Raw genomic sequence first — 23052 nt, 5'->3', positions numbered from 1 at the left:
TATATGTATGTGTGTGTTTGTGTTTGGGTGTGTGTTTGTGTGTGTGTTTGTGTGTGTGTGTGTGTGTGTGAGAGAGAGAGCTTACTGTCACAGTAGACCAATAGGTCAGCTATGATGATATCTAATTAACTATAATTTCTGTTCATGTATATATATGGGTTCATGTATATATTTAATCTATAAAAGCTATATGTAATAAAAGCTATAAGTTTAAAAGGTTACGCGGAACGTTGGCCCCATCTGGTGGCTATTACAACTATATTTACGAAAAAAAAAGATAACTGATTGAATTAGTGCTGGGAAAACTGTATGGATTACAATTCGATTTTAAATACCGTGATCTCAGCTAGTATGTGTGTGTTTGTGTACCTCGGGTCACGGGGAGCCTGGCTTCAGGCGTCATCGGGCATCAAGGCAGGATACACCCTGGACGGAGTGCCAACCCATCGCAGGGCGCACGCACGCACACACTGGACAATTTTTCCAGAGATGCCAATCAACCTACCATGCATGTCTTTGGACCGGGGGAGGAAACCGGAGTACCCGGAGGAAACCCCCGAGGCACAGGGAGAACATGCAAACTCCGCACACACAAAGCGGAGGCGGGAATTGAACCCCGACCCTGGAGGTGTGAAGCGAACGTGCTACCCACTAAACCACCGTGCCCCCCATGATGATATCTAATTAACTATAGTTTCTGTTCATGCATATATATGGGTTTAGTTTAATCTATCAAAGCTATATGCTATGCAAAATTAGATTTTATGAAATTTATACCATCTAAGCTTTGATCCAGTAAATTAATAATCTCTAATTTTCAATTTTTTAAATAAAAATAATGTTCTAAAATGGCACTAAATTTTTACACAGATTTCTCTCATCATTTATAAATAGTTGATTAGTGAGCAACATGTAAACATGTATTTTCATTTATTTATATTGCATATAATGTCTTTTCACACAGAACTTGCTTGATACTTGATACTAGCTTGATACTTATATTCTGTATATACACACACACACACCCACACCCACACCCACACACACACACAAATGAATAAATGGAATTTGAATAAATACTTTGTATTTGGTTAAATTGTGTTCAGTGATTCTTACCAAACACAACACCCCCATTGCCATGTTTGGGTGGGGGGTTGGAGATGGGTGGGTCACTCTTTTCTTTCTTAACACACTGTTAACTCTGAAGTGTCCAACACACACCCTTCACTCTCACTCAACCTCACTGACAACCTTTAGGATGAACTGAAACACTGACTGTGCCCCAGACCTCCTCAGCCAACATCAGGTCCTGATCTCCCTAATGCTCTTGTGTCTAGTGGAAGTCTAACCAGAAATGACCCGATGCCAGGAATCACTGAGCCTGAGGCATTAATCCATTTGTGTCCTTACTGATATTATACTAATTTACAACAAGAGTATCAAGATCAATGATATTAAGATCAATGATATTAAGAGTTATATAGAAGCCAAAGAACCTGTAGAAACCCCACACAGAGAACAAAGACTCTACCGAGGACGTTATAAAATAGGTTATTTTTGCTTCTTTATTAAAAAAAAATCACAAATTCACCACACAGAGTAAATGGTTTATTTCACAATTGTAAAAAACCCAGTAATTTACATCCGAGTTCACGTACTGATATTAAAAGCACACTTCCATGGTTAATAAAGAGAGAAGCTTTCTATATTTTTTAATATGTATAATCTTTCATTATACAATTGCTCATTGAGAATGTCATCAAAATAAATTTATCTTCAAAATGAACAACTCAAAACCATGTTTGTTTACAGTATCTCCAAAATCATATGCAGTGGATAAAGACAGATATTTCCTTTTCTTTTCTCCTTCTTTTTTCCAGCTTATTTTGCCCTGAAAATGATCCAAACATTACATCCTGTATATTTTCAATACCGAAACCTCGATGCTTTCAAAATCCCTTGTATCTTACACCTCTTTGGGATATTTTAAAAGCAGCTAGCTCAAACCAGGCAGCTGTGGATGTTCTCTTCATCCTTCCTGCATCCTGTCTCTTTCCTTCATCGCCATGAGGCCTACAGTAGAATTAAACTAATATTTTAGTGCTGCACTTTCAGTATCGTTCCTCTGGAAGAGAAAAACATGGTACAGATAACTCAGGTTTGTTTTCTTGCACCTTTCGTCATCCTTCAATCCATCGTTCTAAAAAAAAAAAAAATCCACTGATTTGGGTTTGGCTACTTCTAAAATCTTTAACAATCTACAGAAGGTATAAAATTCATGAATAAAATGTATAAGTTAATGTGATGTTCTGCACCAAACCTTACTATATCTGAAATAAGGCTGATTTGGTTTCTCTAGGACTTCTCAAGCTACACTATTCTAATGTGATGTACACAGTGTTGACCCTGAGCAGATGCCTGCATTTTGTAAGAGATAAAACACGCCGTGTTTTAAAGTCATTAGCAGCGCCGTAGTGTGACGAGTCTGCTAGCTAACACCGAGGTCCGTGCTTGTTATGGAGGTCACTGAGCATTTCCACGACGAGCTCAGGAAGACCGAACGCCGGCTCCCAGCCCCAATCTCTCCGAGCGTTAGAGTCATCGAATCGCATTGGCCAGCTGTCTGCTACACACACACACACACACACACACACACACACACACACACACACACACATACACACACACACCAATCAATGAGAATTTACACAAACCAAAAGATACCAAAATTAACCATCCATCCATCAGGTCAGGCCCCTATTATTCATTTATGTATTTATTACTTCATCCTTTCATTCATTTGAGAATCCAGTCATTTATTCCAACTATCAATTTTTCTAGCCCTTTTCCTTCATCTGTCCATTCCTTTATCGATCTCTCCGTAATTTCCCCTTTTCATCCATACATCATACAAGTGATCCATCTCTTCCCTGATTAATCCATCCAATCTATCTATCTATCTATCTATCTATCTATCTATCTATCTATCTATCTATCTATCTATCTATCTATCTATCTATCTATCATTCAAACAGCTACTGATCAGTCTGTCTATACCTTAATCTATCTATCTATCTATCTATCTATCTATCTATCTATCTATCTATCTATCTATCTATCTATCTATCTATCTATCTATCCATCCATCCATCCATCCATCCATCCATCCATCCATCCATCCATCCATCCAGTCAAACAGCTATTGTCTGACTGCTTTTGGTTTGGTTGGTACCGATGTTCTGACGGATTGGGTCTGATTTATAGGTGACCCTCAGGTGAGGGAGGTGTTTGCGGATCTCCTCCACCACCTCCTCGGGTGTGAAGCTAATGGCGGCGATGTTGTAGGTGCGCAGATTGAGCAGACATTCAGGAGCCTGCATGAACTCGACAGTGGCCCGGTGGCAGTCGGAAATGTGCATCATGGGTAGGCGTGTCTTTGGATGCAGGTAGCACTCGTGGTGTCCAGTGCTGAGAGCATCATGGAAGATCTGGACTGCGTAGTCTGAAGTGAGAGAACAAGTTACTGAAGAAAGTGAGCAAGCCACTAAAGCACCGTGGACTCCAGAGTTCTTGGTCAATGTATAGATCGGAATTGTTTTTTATTTATTGTGAACGGGTAAATTTTACCTGTGGTTCCTCCACCAGGGTGTGTGTAAGCTGAGATAACTCCAGGATAACGCAGACAGCGGAAATCCAAGCCGTATTTATGGTGAAGATACTAAAAGCCAACAGATCAGCAGATAACACTAACATTTCCTCTCAGAATGAAGACGTCTAAAAATAAAAATGTGAAATGAAAAGCTGACCTCGCCCATGAGCTCGGCATGGACTTTGGAAACACCGTAAATGGTGCGAGGCCTCTGGATGCAGAGATCGGGGGCGGGGTCTCTGGGAGAGGAGGGACCAAATGCTCCAATGGTGCTGGGGACGAAGAGACGCATGGAGTTCTCCAGAGCCAGGTCTAATACATTATGTAGCCCTGAGAAGATGAGGAGAAGATGAAGACTAGACAAGAAGAGAAGATAATAGAGGAGAGAAAGAGAAAATAGAGAAACAGAGGAGAGAATAGGGGAATAGAAGAGGAGAGAGCAGAGGAATAGAGGAGGAAAGAATACAAAAATGGAGAACAAACAAAGGAGGAGAGAAAATAGGATAAGGGAGTAGAGGAAAAGAGAAGATAATAGAAGAGTAGAAAATCGAGGAAAAGAGGAAGAGAGAATAGAGGAATAAAGGAGGAATAGAGAAGAAGAGAAAAGAGAATCAGAGGAATACAGGAGTAGAGAATAACGGAACAGAGAAAAAGGAATAGAGGAATAAAGGAGAAAATAGCAGAACAAAGGAGAAAAAAGAAGAGTAAAAAATCAAAGAAAAGAGGAGGAGAGAATAGAGGAATAGAGGAAGAATAGAGTAGAAGAGAATAGAGGAGGAGAGAATAGAGGAGGAGAGGAGGAGAGAATAGAGGAGGAGAGGATGGAGGAGTAGAGGTGAACCTGTGATGTTGATGGCTCTGGACAGCTGGACGTTGGTTTCTCCCACAGCACTGAGCATTGCGCTGTAATGCACCAGCCAGTTGATGCCATTGTTCACCACCAGCTCACGCAGGTTCTTATAATCTAGTACATCAGCGTACACGAAGGGACCTAAACACCTCAACAGTGCGAACAAACACTGAACATTTCACACAACAACCAGCACAAAGCATTTCTCACTGAATGTAGAGAACAAATTTGTGTACCCATGTCATACACCTCTGCTGAAGGCTTCTTGATATCGGACAGGATCACGTTTTCTCGGCCAAACTGCTGCCTAAGATCAGAAAGTGTTTACTTTGTGGTTTATTAATTATTTGAAAACTGATTGAAAGCTAATTGAGAAAGTTAAAGGTGGGGTCTGTGATTTTTGAGAAATGCTTCAGAAAACTGAGTCGGGGCGAATAATAAACAAAAAACAAAACAAACGTGTACCAATGAGCAGAAAGGGGCGGGGCTTGTCAATATGGGGCGGAGAGAGTGTTCGGTGCGCATGTGTGACGTTAGCAGAAAGCGGTTTTAACATTGACATGGAGGATAAAAACAAAGAAAGAAAGAGAAGAAAGACTTACGATAAGGACAAGAAGTAGGACGTGTTAATATAGGATCAGCTTTCCAGCGCTGGAGAGAACTGAAGGAGCAGGAAGTTGGCCACATATTCACAGGTTGGAGTTTCCCGAGTCAATAACTCCTGAGCTAAACGCTGTTACTACACAAATAACACCTCTTTTCTATCGTAGTAATGTAGAGAGGCAGCTACAACCGCGTTTTGTGTAGTAACAGCGTTTAGCTCAGGAGTTATTGACTCGGGAAACTCCGACCTGTGAATATGTGGCCGACTTTACTTAAGACGCCGAGGCGCTTTTTTCCTTCTCGATAGGTGAGTAACGTTGGTTTTGCTTTGTTACACAGAACTAATATATGCCTTTGTCCTTTACATCATTATGCTTGTGTGGCATTTTTGCTTGTTTGTTTATCTACAATCGTATTGTTCTTCCCTTCAGCTATGATAAAGACACATTTCTTTCCAGTAGTTGCCTGGGTTACGTATGTATGTATGGGTGGAGCTATCGATACAGGGGTGGGACCCGTTTGGGTTAGGGGCGTGTTTGTTTTGGTGATTTCAAATGTCAACATTGGCTTTCAAAAATCGGAGACCGCACCTTTAAAGTCAACTTAAAGACCGAAAGCTATTTTATTCACTGATCTTACTAACTCACGAGGCAACCTAGAGAGTGAAAGCTAACCTAGAGAGTGGATCCTAACATAGAGTGAAAGTTAATCTAGTTAATGAAAACTAACCCTAGCTATTGAAAGCTAACCTTGAGAGTGAAAGATAACCTCCACAAATATAACACAATCTAGAGTGTAATAGGTATCTTAATCTTGCGATTGAAAGATAATCTAAGGAGCTAAAGCTAATGTAGGATGTGAACAATAATGTAGCGAGTGATAGCTAACCGTTTAACCGTTGTGACTGAGTGGTTGCTACGTGGAGGTTGACCAATCCTGATTTTGGACACATCATGTCAATCAACCCGGCTCAAGCCAGACCCACATAGTTCTCAGCTTGGTCAAGCTGTTGTTTAGCTGGAGTCTGATTAGCATGAGAGTTTTAAGCCTATACAATTGCTTTCTTTCCTTATTAGCTAAGACATTCATGAGACTTAAGTGTGAAATACATGTAGATTAATCCAATGCTAAATGCTAACTGCAATAACAGATTCTCTCACATACACACCTCAGCATTTGCGCCAGACCGACCCCGAGCTGCCCGAGTCCACCTTCGGACAGAGAGAAAAAGAAAGAGAAAGAGATAGAGAGAGGGATTTAGTGCTGTTTTAGATCTGAATTCTGATTGGTCAGGAGGTGTTGAAGAAGTAGTGGAGCTGCAAATCACAGGTTTATTTATTATTCTGGATGAATGCTGTCATTCCGTTAGGTTACAGTTCTATGGTAACAACTGACATGGTGACGTTTTCTGTATGTTACATTAACGGAAGGCGTCTCCAGTTTCAGGGGTAACGCTGGAAGTTCCAACTTTTTTGCGGTTTCTCAGTAACATGAAAAGCTGAGGTTGGACTGTTGTTGATTCATTTCCAGTAACAGCTTGTCATGTGGATTTATTCTTTACGTCAGTCTCAATGGCTGCTTTAACCTATACACATGCAACATAATACGGTGTTGTGTAAACACAATGCAGCTAGCTGAGTGCACTGTTAAACACCGCTAGACACCACACAACACCGTGTACCACCCGGCTTTTGTCACCAGGATCAATCAGGATGATCTCAGATTAAAAAACAAAACAAAAACAAAAACATTCATTCAACCAGTTATTTAGCTTCAAATAAACCCCAGAGCTTCAATTTACTTCACTCATCTTTCATTTATAACTACACCACAAATTAAACATCTTATTTCTCTTAATTAGGTTAATCAACGTTCGTCTCAAGCTTGAAATCTTCCAGGAAGAGAGACACAAATGGTCTCAGGTTTTAGCCTGCGTACCACCCGTATACACGCAGCATAATGCGCCGTCGAGTAAATACAATGCAGTTGAACGCACCATTCAGCTGTATTGTATTTACTCGACGGCGCATTATGCTGCGTGTTCACGGGTTAAAGCACATCTCTGTGCCACCAGGACTCTGCTTGAATAATTGTACTTTCTTTACAAAAAAATAAATATGATTAAATGTTTTTAATCTGTACGTCTGAAGGGATCTACATTAATACGTGTGATGTGCAGCTGTGCTACTGTCAGAACCCGACAAATCAACACCGTCTGCCCAATGAGGATCCAGAATCCAACAAAGCTGTGGTGGAAATCCTTTAAATATTGAGTTGATGAGGAAGACGTCCGTTCTCGGTGACGTACCAGTAATCAGGATTCGAGGGGAATCTGATGGATGATCTGAAGACTGTGGACTCCTACAGCTGATTTGTCTCGGTGACCAACTCATGGATCGACACAGCAAGCGGGAAAATGTGCACGTCTTCATATTCGGCTGAAACCGGACTCTCGATTAAACACCAAGTCTCGTCTGATGCTAATCAAAAACTGCACAGTGATTTTTAAACACAAAACACTCAAATAAACAACTGCCTTTATTGTCTACTGTACATACAACTAACTACATTTATTATATACGTGTTCATGTCTTATCGTTGCCATTCTGTTTACACTGTGGAGCTCCTGTACTAGAACAAATTCCTCGTATGTGAAAACATACTTGGCAATAAAGACCTTTCTGATTCTGATTCTAAACTCTAGAAAAGTTAACTCAACACTGGCAGACCGAATCAAGCAAAATTCTTTATTAAATACTAAAAGTTTGTTGGTGTTGGATTACTAATTAATGTACTAATTTGTATACCAACAATATATCGATGAATTTAAATAACCGCTACACCATTTAACACCATTGAATGGAGTTCGTAAATACAATAGTATTTAATTAACACATTTAACATGTAATATGAGTATCATTAGCACCTTAATTCAAACGTGTAGGTGTTGATTCAATTCTCAGGGGGTTCATTCAGCAGTGTGTGTTAGTTCAGTAACGAATAAGTTAATATAGACTTTGTAAGTGTTCATTCATCACTGACAGAGTTAATTAGGCTGTCTAGGTGTTAATTCCTTATTGAGCAGGTTAATTTGGTAGACTGGGTGTTAATTCAACACTTAAATTGGCTTATTTAGTTTAGTTAGGAAACCGCAGAGTGAGACAGTAATGATAAACACATTATAAATATTTACAACATTTAAGGTGTTAACTGAACATCCATTTCAATACAATATGAATGAATTCAATACTGTAACATGGATTTTTCTACACATCAGACTTAAATACACACTGACAAAGTGTTAATTGAACACTATTAGATACAACAATACTATGCAGGTTAGTGATTTTTGTACACGTTAGATCTAAAGTAATACTAACATTTCGTTCAACACCTCAGCTATCAATTTAACACTGTAAGAGTAATTTCAATACTAATAAGTTTCAATACTATCTGAGTTAAATGAGCTTAAATTAACACTGGTTCCGACACTCATTTATCATCATAAAGGTAATTTTATCATTAGGTTCAATACTGTATGTGTTAATTCAAATCAGGCTTAAATAAACACTTTAGATGTCATTGTACCACTTAAGGTGTTAATTAAACACTATATTTCAGTACTATGTGAACGATGTGTTAATGACAGTGTTAATTCCACATTGCAATATGGATCTGTAGACACATTAAGTTTAAATAAACTAGTTAAGAGTAATTTTAACACTTATGGTGTTTATTGAACACTATAAAATTATATTATATGAGTTCAATAACAGGATCAGTGTTTAGTCAATTATGTTAATTAAACACTATAAAGTCATGTCAACAATACCGTCAACAATGACGTCACACAACCGTGCAGGTGTTGATTCAATGCTGAAAGTGTGAACAGTGTGAAATCGGTTCGAGGCTCAACTTTAACACACATTTTCAGTTCTAATCCCCAGAAGAACAAAACTTTCCTACCTGTTTGAGGTCTGCAGGGTGAAGTAACACGGTGAGAATGAAGACTTCTGTGACTCCACTGATGGCAGCAGGAGGACCTTCGAATTAGGAGATTTAGAATAAAGAGATTATGGTGTAAAACCAGCGGGTGCCGCGAGCGTCTCTGGGAAATGTAGTTCTTAAAGCTATCTCTCTGCTTGATAATCACTTGCACTGGACTACAACTAGCGCTCAAAGCTTCAGAGGCGACACATAAGTAAAAACCTGCTGACTGCTGTTTGGGCCAGTTTCATTGTAGTGGTGTTCAGCTGAGCTGGTCTTTTTCTCTGTTTACTGTGAAGCCATACAAACACAGATAAATAAATATACCAGGACCAAATTGTTCCTTATTCTTATTGCTTATTTTATATTTTATTATATTAATGGTTAATAAAAACATGTAATTATTTCTAGCACGCTAAAATGTCATTATTGTTTTTTTGTGTGGCCATTTTATAACGAGCCACAAGAGGGCGTGATACTTTAATAGCACACACATAGACAAACACACAGACACGCGAATGCACACACACACACACACACACACACACACACACACACACACACACACACACACACACACACACACACACAGACAAACGCACAGATACGCGCGCACACACACACACAGACAAACGCACAGATACGCGAGCACACACACACGTGCACAGATACAGACTCAAACACACACGCACGCGCGCGCACACACACAGACAGACACACACACACACACACACACACACACACACACACACACACACACACACACACACACACACACACACGCACACACGCACACACACACACGTTATTCACGCATATTTACGTCCCATTAATATTTGCTTTAGGCATGGGAATATTGACAAGTGAACACGTGGGAAATTTAGACACTAGCAACAGCCAACTCCGTGTGGTCTTTAATTACAACAACCAACTCATCAATACACAATTATCAGACTATATCTGACTGTAGAAAGGACATTATTCATAGTAACACTCTGGTGTTTATAACAGTTACCCCAATGAGGATGAGGTTCACTTTTGTGTCTGGTTCCTCTCAAGGTTTCTTCCTCTTCCATCTAAGGGAGTTTTTCCTCACCTCATCACCTCAGACTTGTTCATTAGGGATAAATACAAACAGATTTAAATATATCTCATATTAATCTTAAACTTTTGTATTATATTAATATTGAAACTTTTGTACTGTATTTCTTGTATTATGTTTTGTAAAGCTGATTTGAGACAATGTCCATTGTTAAAAGCTCTATAGAAATTTAATTTAACTAGATAATGACTGAGGCTAGTAATAAATATTTATAAGGTGACAGCTGTCAATTTTTTAAAAGAAGATTTTTCATTTTTTGGACTAGTTTTGTGACTGCAGTTAGAAACATACAAAATAAACCTGACCATCAGTGTTCAGTGTTATTCTCTAGGCTGTGTATCGTGATATATATTGTGGGTTTGTTCAATCACCAGCATTAAAACTCTGCTACAAATGTAAAAAAAATAATAATCATGATTTCCACACTACTAAAAGTTTTGCAAAAAAAAAAGCACTGTTATATTGCCACGTCACCACATTATATTGTCACGTCACCCAACCCTAAATCTTAGCACTCCACACTAACAAACATTCAAATAATCAGAAAAACAATCCTCTGAGGCCAGAAGACATGAATCTGGACTCGAGAGATAGAAGTCAAGTTAGCAGTCATTGTTTTTAATTGTGAGCTGCTTGTAATATGATGCTAATCATGTGGTTTTAGTTGCAGCATTTAAATAATATGGTGCAGGAAAACTGGAGTATTTTATATTTATAATTATGGACAGAAAAGTCTGTTCAGGACAAATTGGACATCAGTCAGAAATAAAAAAATAAGGGTATTTAAGGAACTGATTGAAAAATCAGCAGAAGATGGATATCCATGAAGGAACGGCTGGACAAAAAATTGGACGGCAAACCTAAAAAGAGCAAAAAAATAAAAAAATAACTGTTTGGGTGCAGAACAACAGACCTGTAGTTATTATGAAATCTGTGATTATATTTTTAAATAGATATTTATATTTTAGTCCCAATTCTTAATGATCCGTCAAGTGTCAAGTTTTTTCCTCACTGACATGAAAGTGTGAGACGAGACGTTATTTAAAGCGTTCGCACGCCGGATTTATCCAATCAGGGTCGTCGATGCGTGAATATGCAAATGAGAAGAAGGTTACAGCAGGGTTTAGGAATGTACAGTGTGACACAAGGGCAGATTCTGAAGAGCCAGGATTCAGTGTTACCCCCGGGGGCAGTAGGAGCTGTGTGAAACCTCTGACCACATAAACCCAGGATTCTGTTCGGTTTATAATCACACAGGGAAATATGTCACATTTGAAAAGCCTTTAATTAAGTTAGAAATTCACAGCAATATCAGCAGCCTGGATTTTTTATTTACATAAAGTCAAACCCGAGAGTAACAGTGTGAATTCAGAGTATTAAGAAGGACGGTGTGCATGAACCTGAAACCAAAACTCTGGTGTTCGTAGCTTCCTCTTCCTCCCTCGACAAACAGGAAGATCCTGAGTTTCTGGTTTCATTTCTCAATATTAATCAAATAATTTCAGGATTTAATTTTTTTTTAAGTTGCATTGATATCGAATGTAAACAGACAAGGTGAGTGAGATGTGAACAGAGAGAGAAGGTTCAGAGAGGAGATCACAGTATGGTCAGCTCGTCCATGTCGTTCTCGAGAACCGTGAGAATGTCTCGGTGTGTGAGATGTGTGTGTGTGGCTTCATCACTGCTCATCCTCTCGCTCCTGTATGTATTTACTAGAGTCCTGATCTCCTCTCGGGCCTCGTCCATCATCTGAGTGTGTTCTGTCCACCTGAGGAAGAGTCCTACACACACACACACACACACACACACACGCGCACACACACACACACACACACACACACACACACACACACACACACACACACACACACACACACACTCAAATGAAACACTGAAGATGGTTTGAGAATCTGATACAAAGGCATGATTCATTCACACGTTACGACTCACACCTTAGTCTTTCAGTCCTCTCATATCACAGCCAATCATCACATTGTTTATCATAGTCCCTTTTTAAATCTGGTTATAGCTTCATATAACGCTGTGGAAAGCCAAATAAGTTACATGATCTCTTGTCATGTTACTAAGGCACCAAAAAGCTCAGTCTTTTGCCCTGAAGAATTAATAATGCAAGTAAAATAAAGAGCCTAGGAAAAATATAGCTGTAAATAAATAATTTATTTATTGATATATGATCTAGTTTAAAAACAATAAATTCAGATAATGAGTATAAATTAGATGTAAGATAAAATATAAATTAAATAGGTATTTAAGGAAATTAAGACATAAAAATAAAAATACAATGATAATTCTACAATAATAATAATAATAACATTAATAATAATAATAATAACAATAATAACAATTATTATTGTTATTATTATTATTATTAATGTCGTTTTTGAACATGATATATTTAAGAAACTATTATAACAATAACAAAATAAACTAGATTTGTAAAGTTAATCGCGACAAACTTTGATGTTGGCTTGTCGGAGCAAGTGTTCCCGAAGGCCAGTATGCTAGGGTGCCAATACTTTTGCAGGAGAGTGGATACGAGCATGTGACATCACCCATTACCCGTGAAGCAATTCACCTCATTGTGCTAAGTGTTTTGATATATGACACGTCCATTTTGTGGTCATTTTTAATTTTGGGGGCGGGGCTGCACGTGACATCATCTGAATACCCGTGAGGAAGTTCCCTGCATTGTTCTGAGTGTTTTGATGTGTCACATGTCAATGCTGTGGAATTTTTTTTTGCATTTTGCATAAGTTGAGGGCGGGGCTACGGGAAAACCGAAAGGCCAGTCAGTACATCAATTTAAACCATTGTTCAGAGCATCACCCTAAAGAAGCTGGCCGAGTTTGGTTTAAATAACTTGATATCTTGCAGAGTTATAAACCTCTAAAATTTATAATACACTGTTCCCATCACTAATGCCGATCTGGGCCAATGTAATAAACACTCGATGTTGTGCTTCGTGGTCTGGAGATGAAGCAATCCAGAAATCCAAGCACATACGAATGAAGTGCATGCGAATGTAATGGAGTGAGTGTGTGTGGTGTGTGTGATCTCACCGCTCCACAGCTGGAGAGACTGCGGCTGTACTGAAGGCCAGACGGTGAGCTGTGTGTGTTCGTACAGAGGGTTAATGTACTGCTCTCTCTCTAAACACTGCAATAGAAACCCAAATAGACAGTGTGTGTTTTCCTTCACGTGCAACATGTGTCTGAAAAAGAAAAGACAGAAGAAAAAAAAAATCATTCTAATACCTGTAGTAATATTCGTAGTCTTTGTGTTCCAGAAATAAAGTGTATTGCATTGAGATTTTTTTTTTAAAAAGCAGAACAATAAAACGTATTTCTCTCACACTAAGCGTTACATGTTTGGCTGAAATTCTTTAGTATAAATTTGGCAAAGTTGAAGAAGTTTTTATCATCGACAATTACAATAACGTATTCATATAATAAATGTATTTATGTTTACATTCGTATTCGCGCACCGGCTGGTAAGGACTCGCCCTGTTTAAATCATTCGGGACAGAATTGCTGCATTTTTGATCTGTACATGTCGTATTTTATTAGGCCATATATAGTGTGTTAATCAAGTTCACTAACAGTTCTAATAAAGTTACTGTGACTGTCGTTTATAGCTTTATAAGCACGTCCGTTTACCTCGAAGGATGCCCACCTCCCTGATGATGCTGACTGAGCCCACCTCCCTGACGATGCTGACCGAGCCCACCTCCCTGACAATGCTCCCTCAGCCCACCTTCCTGAGCCCGCCTCCTTAATGATGCTCGCTGAACCCACTTCCTTAACAATGCTCCTTGAGCCCACCTCCTTAACAATGCTCCCTGAACCCACCTCTCTGAGCCTACCTCCTTAACAATGCTCCCTGAACCCACCCCCTTAAAGATGCTCCCTGAGCCCACCTCTATGAGCCCACCTCCTTAACTATGCTCCCTGAGCTTACCTCCTTAATGATGCTCCCTGAGCCTTCCTATGTAACGATGCTCCCTGAGTCCACCACCCTGAGCCCACCTCCTTAACAATGCTCCCTGAACCCACCCCCTTAACGATGCTCCCTGAACCCACCTCTCTGAGCCCACCTCCTTAACGATGTTCCCTGAGACCACTTCCTTGACAATGGTCCCTGAACCCACCTTCTTAACAATGCTCCCTGAGCCCACCTTCTTAACAATGCTCCCTGAACCCACCTTCTTAACGATACTCCCTGAGCCCACCTCTATGAGCCCACCTCCTTAATAATGTTCACAGAGCCCACCTCTCTGAGCCCACCTCCTTAACGATGCTCCCTGAGCCCACCTCCTTAAGGATGCTCCCTGAGCCCACCTTCTTAACGATGCTCCCTGAGCCGACCTCTATGAGCCCACCTCCGTAACAATGTTCACAGAGCCTGCCTCCCTGAGCCCACCTCCTTAATGATGCTCCCTGTACCCAATTCCTTAATGATGTTCCCTGAGCCCACCTCCCTGAACCCACCTCCCTGAACCCACCTCCTTAATGATGCTCCCTGTACCCAATTCCTTAATGATGTTCCCTGAGCCCACCTCCCTGAACCCACCTCCCTGAACCCACCTCCTTAACAATGCTCCCTGAGCCCACCTCCTTAATGATGTTCCTGAGCCCACCTCCTTAATGATGCTCCCTGAGCCCACCTCCTTAATGATGCTCCCTGAGCCCACCTCCTTAATGATGCTCCTTGAACCCACCCCCTTAACGATGCTCCCTGAGCCCACCTCCTTAATGATGTTCCCTGAACCCACCCCCTCAACGATGCTCCCTGAGCTCACCACCCTGAGCCCACCTCCTTAACAATGCTCCCTGAGCCCACCAAAACAGAGAGAGAGCAAGAGTTGCGTGGGGTGAAGTGCTTCCAGGGAGGCGAGGGGTCATTTGGCAGGAAAACTAATGCGTGTTTCTCTGTCTCTCACACAGGAACTCTCGAATAGACCAAAGACAATGACACTCCCTGAGCCCACCTCCCTCTGCCCACCTCCCTGAGCCCACCTCCCTGAAGATGCTCCCTGAGCCCACTATCTACTGCATGATATCTGAGAGATAAAATGTCTGAGGTATGTAAAGGTTCGGCTCACCGCTCATGTTCGTTGTTACAGAGGAAGGTTCCATAGTTGGAGGCGTAGGCTTCCTGTGCCAGTCTGAGCAGCAGAGCCTCGCTAAACTCCATCGCCAAAGGGAACTGACGCATGATCTGCCACACGCAGTCCAGCAGCAGCAGGAAGGACGGGCATTCGTGCTTCAGCCGGGCGTGAGAGTAAGCTGAGTGAGCGCAGCGCTGCTGAAATGGGTGACCTGCCTGGTATATAGGAAAAAAAACAACAACTGTCGTGTGGCCTAAAGTATGTGCGCCCCTGACCATCACACCCGAATGTGTCTCTTCTCCAAACGTTTTTTTTTGCATATTTGACACATGTAAATGATTCTTATCATTCAGATCACAAGTTTTACTTTTACACAAAGAGTAAAAACCCGAGTAAAAACTTACCTGCCTAGTTCTATGTGGGAAAGTAATTGCCCCCACCAGAGGAAAGGTGAGGAGAAGAGAAGAGAAGGCACAAACACAAGATGAGAAGAAAAGACACACACACACACACACACACACACACACACACACACACACACACACACACACACACACACACACACACACAGTGCCTCACCTGTACCCACTCTCTCTCCAGCAGACGGAGGAAGCCCATGAATGTTCTGCACTCAGGATCCATGATGAGCTGAGCGAGTGAAGTCACTAACAGCGTGGTATCTGTTCCCTCAGAGCCATGAACCAACACTGAGTGACCATCTCTAAAATATACACAACACAACATCTTACAAAGGCAGACCAGAGCAATCGATAACAGATACGACTACAGCAAACATCTGCGGCTGCACTTTATAAAAATGAGTAAACAAATTCTGACCAATCAGAATCCAGAAGTGATCACAAAACAAAATGTGCACCTTACAATCTTTTCTACTGTTTTACTTTACTCTTAAAGGAAGCAGTAAAATAAAGTCCATTTTATCACACACACACACACACACACACACACACACACACACACACACACACACACAAACACACTAAAGTACTTTATTTTACTTGATCTTACTTTAAAGTATAAATTTTGAATTAAATAAACTAAAAACAATAGAAAATGTATAATAAATATATAATGTGTAATATTTGTTTTTCAGTTCTGGATTCTGATTGGTCAGAATGTGTGACCTTTAAATGTCACTTAATAAGAGTTAATCACTTCTTTTCCTGCATCGTTTGGTGTACACTGCTGTAAATCAGTTCTAACTGTTCCTTGTTGCTTCACGAGTCTTGTTGGAGGAACAGATCTCACCTCTCTACACACTCAGCCACGAGTCCGGCGGTGGACAGCGCAGTATGAACGTGAGACAACCATTTGGAGTTCTCCAGCTTACTCAGCCAGCGGTCCATGTTGTGGGACGAGTCTGTGCATGCTTCTACCAGCTTTATTAAACTCTCCTGTAACACCTTACCTCTGAAAACACACACACACACACACACACACACACACACACACACACACACACACACACACACAGAGTAAATACACACATACAGTGAATACAAACACACAGTAAATGCACATACACACACACAGTAAACACACACACAGTAAACATACAGACAGTGAATACAAACACACACACAGTGAATACAAACACACACACAGTAAACACACAGACAGTGAATACAAACACACACACACACACACACACACACACACACACACACACACACACACACACACACACACACACACACACAACAGTGAATACAAACACACACACAGTAAACACAAAGAGAGTGAATACAAACACACACACAGTAAACACACACACACAGTAAATACACACACACTAAATATATATATATATATATTATTTATTATTATTATTATATATTATTATATATACATACACACACACACAGAGCGAAAACACACACACACACACACACACACACACACACACACACACACACACACACACACACACACACACACACAAACACACACACAGTGAATACACACATATAGTGAATACACACACCACACCTCACGTGCTTGTGTAAATAACACACACCTCTCCATGTGTCTGTGTAATCTCCTCCAGGGTTGATAGCAGGATTTCGACTCGAACCCTCCGCCGGTCATCCTGGCCTGCTGGGCCTGCTGGGCGGAGCGCGTATCTATGATGTAACCCAGCTCTGATTCGTCAATGGCCGCTTGGAGGAGGAGCTCATCCTCCCTACAGCGCTTCCTATTGGCTCCTGTCATGGGCTGGCTGCTCCGCATGATCACCTGGAAACCAAATACAGCTTGAATGAATCATTCTGATTCTCAGCAGCAGCAGCACAGATGACGTCTACATCACTCCTGTCTGATCTATACACTCAACATACTCACTTAACACACACCTCTGTTGTTTTATAAGCATTTATATATACACAAGTATAATTACAAATATATTGATATATACAGGATAATTACAAATATATAAGAATTAAATAAGGGCCTAATACAGATACATGAGGGACGCCTTGTGCTAAGCCTCTTACTCATCAAACCGTACAAGATTACATTCAAATCAGGGCTGAATTCTGCATCAAATAGACTGCATTAAATGACTGGTATCTGATTAACTTATCCGTAAGCGTACCTGATTCACAGAAAACAGATTCACCATAAACATAAACATTCTACTAAGTGAGCTGCATAGCCTCTTGTCTATCTTGTGCTATCGTCAGCTGTCCTACAAGTTTCCTGTCATCCTATTGGTGGATTTAATACGAGTCACGGAAGCCTTGAGATTTCACAGATCACACATTTCTCACATTTTGAAAGAGTAGAGGTATGAAAGCACGGCCCTTAATAACACACAACTACTTTCAAGATGTAAAACCTGGCCTTTGATCTTGATGTCGATTTTTATTTTTTTGTCAATGCAATTAGACAGTTTTTGGCCTCACCATGCCGTTGCGATGGTGGCAGTAGCAGACCACGGGGAATCTGCCGCCCTGTCGGAATCTCGCTGCTTTCATCAGAGTGCCATCATCCACCGATCTCGGTACGATCACGGTGCCCGGGTACGACTTACACACCGAGAAATCCTGGTTCACTGTGCTCAGCCGCCATCTGTCCCACTATTCAAGAAAAAAAAAGACAAAAAGAGAAATGATCATGAGGAATAAAAATATCTTTAAAATATATTTAACTCCACCTCTCTGTAGCTGTGGGTCTTTAGGTAGCACCATGTTCCTGGAGGAACCTGGTCTCATTTCAGTGTCCTGCACCAGCTAAATGTAGCTGAAATGACTAGAAAATCTTCTCGAATTGAGCATAAAACTATTAGTCCAAATCTGAGGGGCATGTCCCTCTGTGTAGTCACCTGACATGCCTGTCCCTGATTGGCTGCATGAATTTAACTTTATTCAGTTCCGTGGTTTTATAATTAAACACCTTAGTTGTCATGAACGTGGGATAAAACAGACCCAAATGCAGGATAACAAAATAAACAGGGTTTAATAACAAAAAGACACGAAACATGACACAGACTAGAGACAGGACAACAGGACAAAACCACAGTAGATTCTGAGCTGCACGAGGCAACGTGGCACAATTAAATAGACAATGATAATGACAATGGGAAACAGGTGTGTGGAGACGGGAGGAGAAGACAAAGGCAGGGCAGACACGTGAGGAGGAACATAAACAAAACGCACATGGCCAAAGTCCGGGCTGAGTCCTAACATCCTCTAACACAATTAATAATTTTTTATTTTAGATTTATATATTATATATTTGATATATGTGTGTTTACTACTCAGCGTCTCTCTAGAATTTTCTCGCACATATAGATGTTCTTTTTAGATGTTTGCTTCTGGTTTACTTGTCATTATGCTAGACAACTTCATTTTCTTGATTTTTGTCTTGTAATATTTTTTTATTTATTCATTCTTATTTAGCTTTCCTTTTTCTTTTTTGATTTTTATTTTGTCTTTCTTCTCCTTTCTCTCTCTCACTCTCTCTCTCGCTCTCTCTCTCTCTCTCGCAGCTCTTTGTTAGTCTGAGATGTCTAGAAGATCCTTATCGTCCTTCGAAGAGGGGCTGAGGTGAGGTGACTTAAAAAAAAGTGTTTTTGTGTGTGTGAGAGAGAGAGAGAGAGGGGGAGAGAGAGAGAGAGAGAGAGAGAGAGAGAGAGAGAGGGAGAGAGAGGGAGAGAGAGAGGGAGAGAGAGAGAAAGTGAAAGCATATATTTTTAAAAGTAAGAAAACAAATAGAAAGGAACCAGAGGAGAAGATGTCAAAAAGTCAAAGAATACACACACATATTCACACTCCCCCCCCCACACACACCCACACACACAGCGCTTCTTTTACTGTGAGTGTGTCAGTTTTCAATTGTGTGTCACAACAATTCGTTCACTTCCTGTGCCAAGGCAACTGTTTCCTCTTTGTCTTCCTTTAAGAGGTATAGAAATGCACGTGAGTGCACGTGTGTGTGTGTGTGTGTTTTGGAGATAAGCTCACCAGTCTCTCTGTTTGTTTGTATTCCTGCTCTGTAGAAGATAAACCCCAGGGGTCGCTCAGACTGAGCCCACGAGGCCGGTGGAAGAACGGGTACATTTCTGTAACATTCTCCAGAGAGGAGAGAGCCTGACCACAAACACACACACACACACACACACACACACACACACACACACACACACACACACACACACACACACACACACACACAAAACACAAATTCAATCGTACAGAAAGCCAAAAAACTGTGTTAAAAAAAAAACGCAGCAATTTGTCCACAATGAAGTCCCTGTTACTATAGAAACGACAGCATACTACAAAACGATAGAGAATAGACATCTACAGACATGAACTACAGAACCAGCACATTAATATAAACCTCTGATGCCTAATAAACCCTCTGTCCAATCAGATTCCAGTATTCAACAATACTAATTGTGCCTACGTTACTTAAATTATGGCAATGTTTATTCTTCATATCAGGATAAACTGAGAGTATGTGATTGGTCAGTGATTTAAAACCTGGAGTGCTGCAATCTGATTACTCCATATTTCTGAATTGTTAATAAACTGCAAGAACCTCGATGGAGCTGGCGATGTTCAGGCACTCTTCCATGCCGGGAATATCCAGCTGGAGGATGCGCAGGTCCTTACATTTGATCACAATGCTTCCAGACGACCCGGTTGTTCTACACACACACAAACACACACACACACACACACACACACACACACACACACACACACACACACACACACACACACACACACACACACACAAACAAAAAGTTCACAAGCTGTGCCATTACAGAAAAAACTGAAAGAAGGCACGAGGAAGCGCTGAAGCTTACACATGAGCGTGGCTGCCATCAGTAAGCAGACTGTAAACAGTAAGACGGACCATTTGCACCGTCAAAACTTTAGATGCTCGATTTACAGCAGCGGTTGCTTTCTGCTACTTGAACACAAAAAGCTGGAAAAGAAACAGCTTCAGATCCTATTTTTACACTCCAGTCTGTACAAGAAAGTGAGTAGCATTTTAAGGTATCACACCTTCTTCCGCAATCTCACTGCTAACAGGAACAAGGTACTGAAGCAATAAAGTTAATCATACGATTTTTATCTATAAATGCATGTAAAGCTTAAGCACATACAGCAATACAAAGAAAACAAACCAGGAAAAATGCAATGCAGCTCTGGTGTATAAAATGGTGTAATATAACAGGGCCTAGGATTGAGCTCTGAGGAACACCTTTGAGTAACACGTGCAGAGGGGCAATGTTGTTTCATTTTTTTTAACATTCATAACTCAAAAAAGCGACAAATATAGCTAACGTGAAAAAGTTTAAAAAAATGAAAAATAAAAAAGATTCTTGCGACATAAGCACAAACACTGCGCAGACAAAACGAGGCCCGAAGATACTTATTTATATACATCACAAATAAAAAAGGGCCATTTTGTGCTTTTTTGCTTGCGATTTGGGACACAGCTGGATCAAACCTTTGTTTCTGGTTTACTTTGAAGCCCTGAGGATATCCGAGAAGATTCTCAACACTGACATGGAGGAGAAAGAGAGAGAGAGAGAGAGAGAGAGAGCGTTGTGAAGACATTTCTACGAGATATCACAATGTATCTGGTACAAACTGCAGCAAAACTGGAAAATCAATATATAGCTGAACGTGACAAAACTTAATTAAATGCTAATTACACCGTAGTTGTGTTAAACCCTTAAATCACTTTTAACACAAACTTTATCTATATTTTCAGGTGAAAGCTGCATATTTAAGGCACGCAATATTATCTTCATTTTGCTGTGGTCTAAAAAGTGCTGTGCTAATAAACGCATGATTTAAATGAGCCTTGGTGTCAGTTGTTATCTTATCTGGAGTAGTTTGTGTTCAGCTGTCAGTGACGTACGCCTGAACCCCTGATAGCAGCTGAGCTGAAAGAACAACATACTGTATTACAACATAACACTCGTTTTATAGTTAAGATGTCTGTAGCGCTCGCGTTCCAGCACGTGGCCGTAGCTCCACAGTTTGCACAGATCGCTATCATTAATCGTGAAATACATCCAGATCACTATCATCATGTCACGTCATAAAAACAACATTCACTTTCTTTAGGTCTCACGGTATCAAATGTCAGTATCGTAACGCGTGCGAATCGGCACGATACTGAGGCGAATTCTGTATCGATCCATCCTCAGTAGAGATCAGTATCATTTATTTAAGACTTTGGCATCAAGTCAAAACAAACCTACATACTGTATTAGATCCTCCCAATGGACAGGATGTGTATCCTTATGGCTGTGCGGTTAATGATTCTGTGAGAAGGCAAAGCCAAGATAAACCTTTCTGATAAGTGTATTTATAAACCAAATATCAGACACACACCATGGACCTTACCGTAAGACCAGAAATACTGCCTTTGACTTTTAAATTATCGACTTCAATCTGTTATTGTATTATTTATATGTATAATAGATATTTCTGTTGTAATGACACTCTGTAAGTCTGTAAAGTCTCCTGTTATTATAAGGATTTATTTATTTATTTATTTATTATATATAGAATCCTGTGCATATAATCATGGTCGAAATAAACCAGACTTTATGGGACACAGGATCAACAGGAGGATTCACTGGATTTTTATTTTCATTTTTTTTTTTTTTTACCTTTTCTCGATGGCATCAATGTTTCTGAGGAGCAGCAGGAGTTGCCAGGTGCTGTCCTCCTGTCTGTCCGAGAACAGGAGGTGGTGTCCGGTCACACACAGCGCTCCTCTCCGCGGTGGTCTGGAACAATCACTCAGCACCACGTCCTCCACATTAGCCGTCTTAATGTGCTCTGAAAACTCCATTTCAGTTCACTACAAACATCAAGCATCACGTAAAAGAGCGAAAGGTCTCACAAAAGTACCTCAAATACACTTTCAACCGAGCGCCTTCCGCTGTTTTAAGAAGTGATAACTGAATCGGTTCTTTTCTAATGTAACTCTTAAACGAGTTGATATGAAGAGTCGATTCGCAACTCTAAACTAAACTAAACTAAACTAAACTAAACTAAACTAAACTAAACTAAACTAAACTAAACTAAACTAAACTAACTAAGCTGCCGAATCTCTACGTTTAATCACTTATTTGATCTGATTTCATTTGATCTATATCCTCAACACCGACTGTTATGTCGTGCTCATATGAAAAATAAACAAATCGAAGAATCGATTCAGTAAGAGTTTGCGAATCA

The 23052-nt window shown here is 40.4% G+C and overlaps 2 protein-coding genes across 6 annotated transcripts; both read right to left on the bottom strand.

Annotated features, from left to right (window-relative positions):
• Positions 1-1542: 1542 nt before the first annotated feature.
• On the bottom strand, positions 1543-9311 carry tdh2 (L-threonine dehydrogenase 2). Of its 3 annotated transcripts, none has more exons than XM_047821069.1 (9): positions 9069-9311; positions 7411-7593; positions 6271-6313; positions 4736-4806; positions 4491-4640; positions 3807-3979; positions 3628-3718; positions 3233-3502; positions 1543-2623 (listed from the first exon to the last, which is right to left on the bottom strand). In XM_047821069.1, exons 2-9 carry the CDS (start codon positions 7532-7534, stop codon positions 2493-2495), a joined length of 1053 nt encoding a protein of 350 aa, XP_047677025.1. In that variant the 5' UTR covers positions 7535-7593; positions 9069-9311; the 3' UTR covers positions 1543-2492. The 3 variants fall into 3 exon arrangements, with proteins under 3 accessions (XP_047677025.1, XP_026999869.1, XP_026999868.1); XM_027144068.2 differs by having other exon boundaries at positions 1543-2626; positions 7411-7540; positions 9069-9304; XM_027144067.2 differs by having other exon boundaries at positions 1543-2626; positions 9069-9299.
• A 2146-nt stretch (positions 9312-11457) lies between these two features.
• Positions 11458-22897, bottom strand: zgc:154055 (uncharacterized protein LOC556036 homolog). 3 transcript variants are annotated; one of them, XM_027144150.2, is made up of 11 exons: positions 22482-22896; positions 21305-21358; positions 20384-20492; positions 19804-19929; positions 18244-18417; positions 17358-17575; positions 16589-16750; positions 15899-16040; positions 15314-15534; positions 13272-13423; positions 11458-11972 (listed from the first exon to the last, which is right to left on the bottom strand). In XM_027144150.2, exons 1-11 carry the CDS (start codon positions 22664-22666, stop codon positions 11788-11790), a joined length of 1728 nt encoding a protein of 575 aa, XP_026999951.2. In that variant the 5' UTR covers positions 22667-22896; the 3' UTR covers positions 11458-11787. The 3 variants fall into 3 exon arrangements, with proteins under 3 accessions (XP_026999951.2, XP_026999955.2, XP_026999953.2); XM_027144154.2 differs by lacking the exon at positions 22482-22896 and adding an exon at positions 20655-20776 and having other exon boundaries at positions 21305-21322; XM_027144152.2 differs by lacking the exon at positions 21305-21358 and having other exon boundaries at positions 22482-22897.
• Positions 22898-23052: the final 155 nt, after the last annotated feature.

This window comes from Tachysurus fulvidraco, chromosome 12 (genome assembly GCF_022655615.1).
Source record: "Tachysurus fulvidraco isolate hzauxx_2018 chromosome 12, HZAU_PFXX_2.0, whole genome shotgun sequence".
Taxonomy (NCBI): Eukaryota; Metazoa; Chordata; class Actinopteri; order Siluriformes; family Bagridae; genus Tachysurus; species Tachysurus fulvidraco.
This window is presented reverse-complemented; position numbering and strand designations above follow the sequence as displayed.

What these genes read in the sequence shown, in the direction of transcription:
- tdh2 (XM_027144068.2), bottom strand. Translation starts at nt 7,534, where the DNA reads ATGAAGACGTGCACATTTTCCCGCTTGCTGTGTCGATCCATGAGTTGG. An exon ending in GGTCTGGCGCAAATGCTGAG is followed by an intron (nt 4,807 to 6,270) that starts GTGTGTATGTGA and finishes TTCTGATCTTAG; the next exon opens with GCAGCAGTTTGGCCGAGAAA. An exon ending in CCCAATCCGTCAGAACATCG is followed by an intron (nt 2,627 to 3,232) that starts GTACCAACCAAA and finishes GTGTGTGTGTAG; the next exon opens with CAGACAGCTGGCCAATGCGA.
- zgc:154055 (XM_027144150.2), bottom strand. Translation starts at nt 22,666, where the DNA reads ATGGAGTTTTCAGAGCACATTAAGACGGCTAATGTGGAGGACGTGGTG. An exon ending in GTGGCTGAGTGTGTAGAGAG is followed by an intron (nt 16,041 to 16,588) that starts GTGAGATCTGTT and finishes TGTATATTTTAG; the next exon opens with AGATGGTCACTCAGTGTTGG. An exon ending in TGGAGAGAGAGTGGGTACAG is followed by an intron (nt 15,535 to 15,898) that starts GTGAGGCACTGT and finishes CCTATATACCAG; the next exon opens with GCAGGTCACCCATTTCAGCA.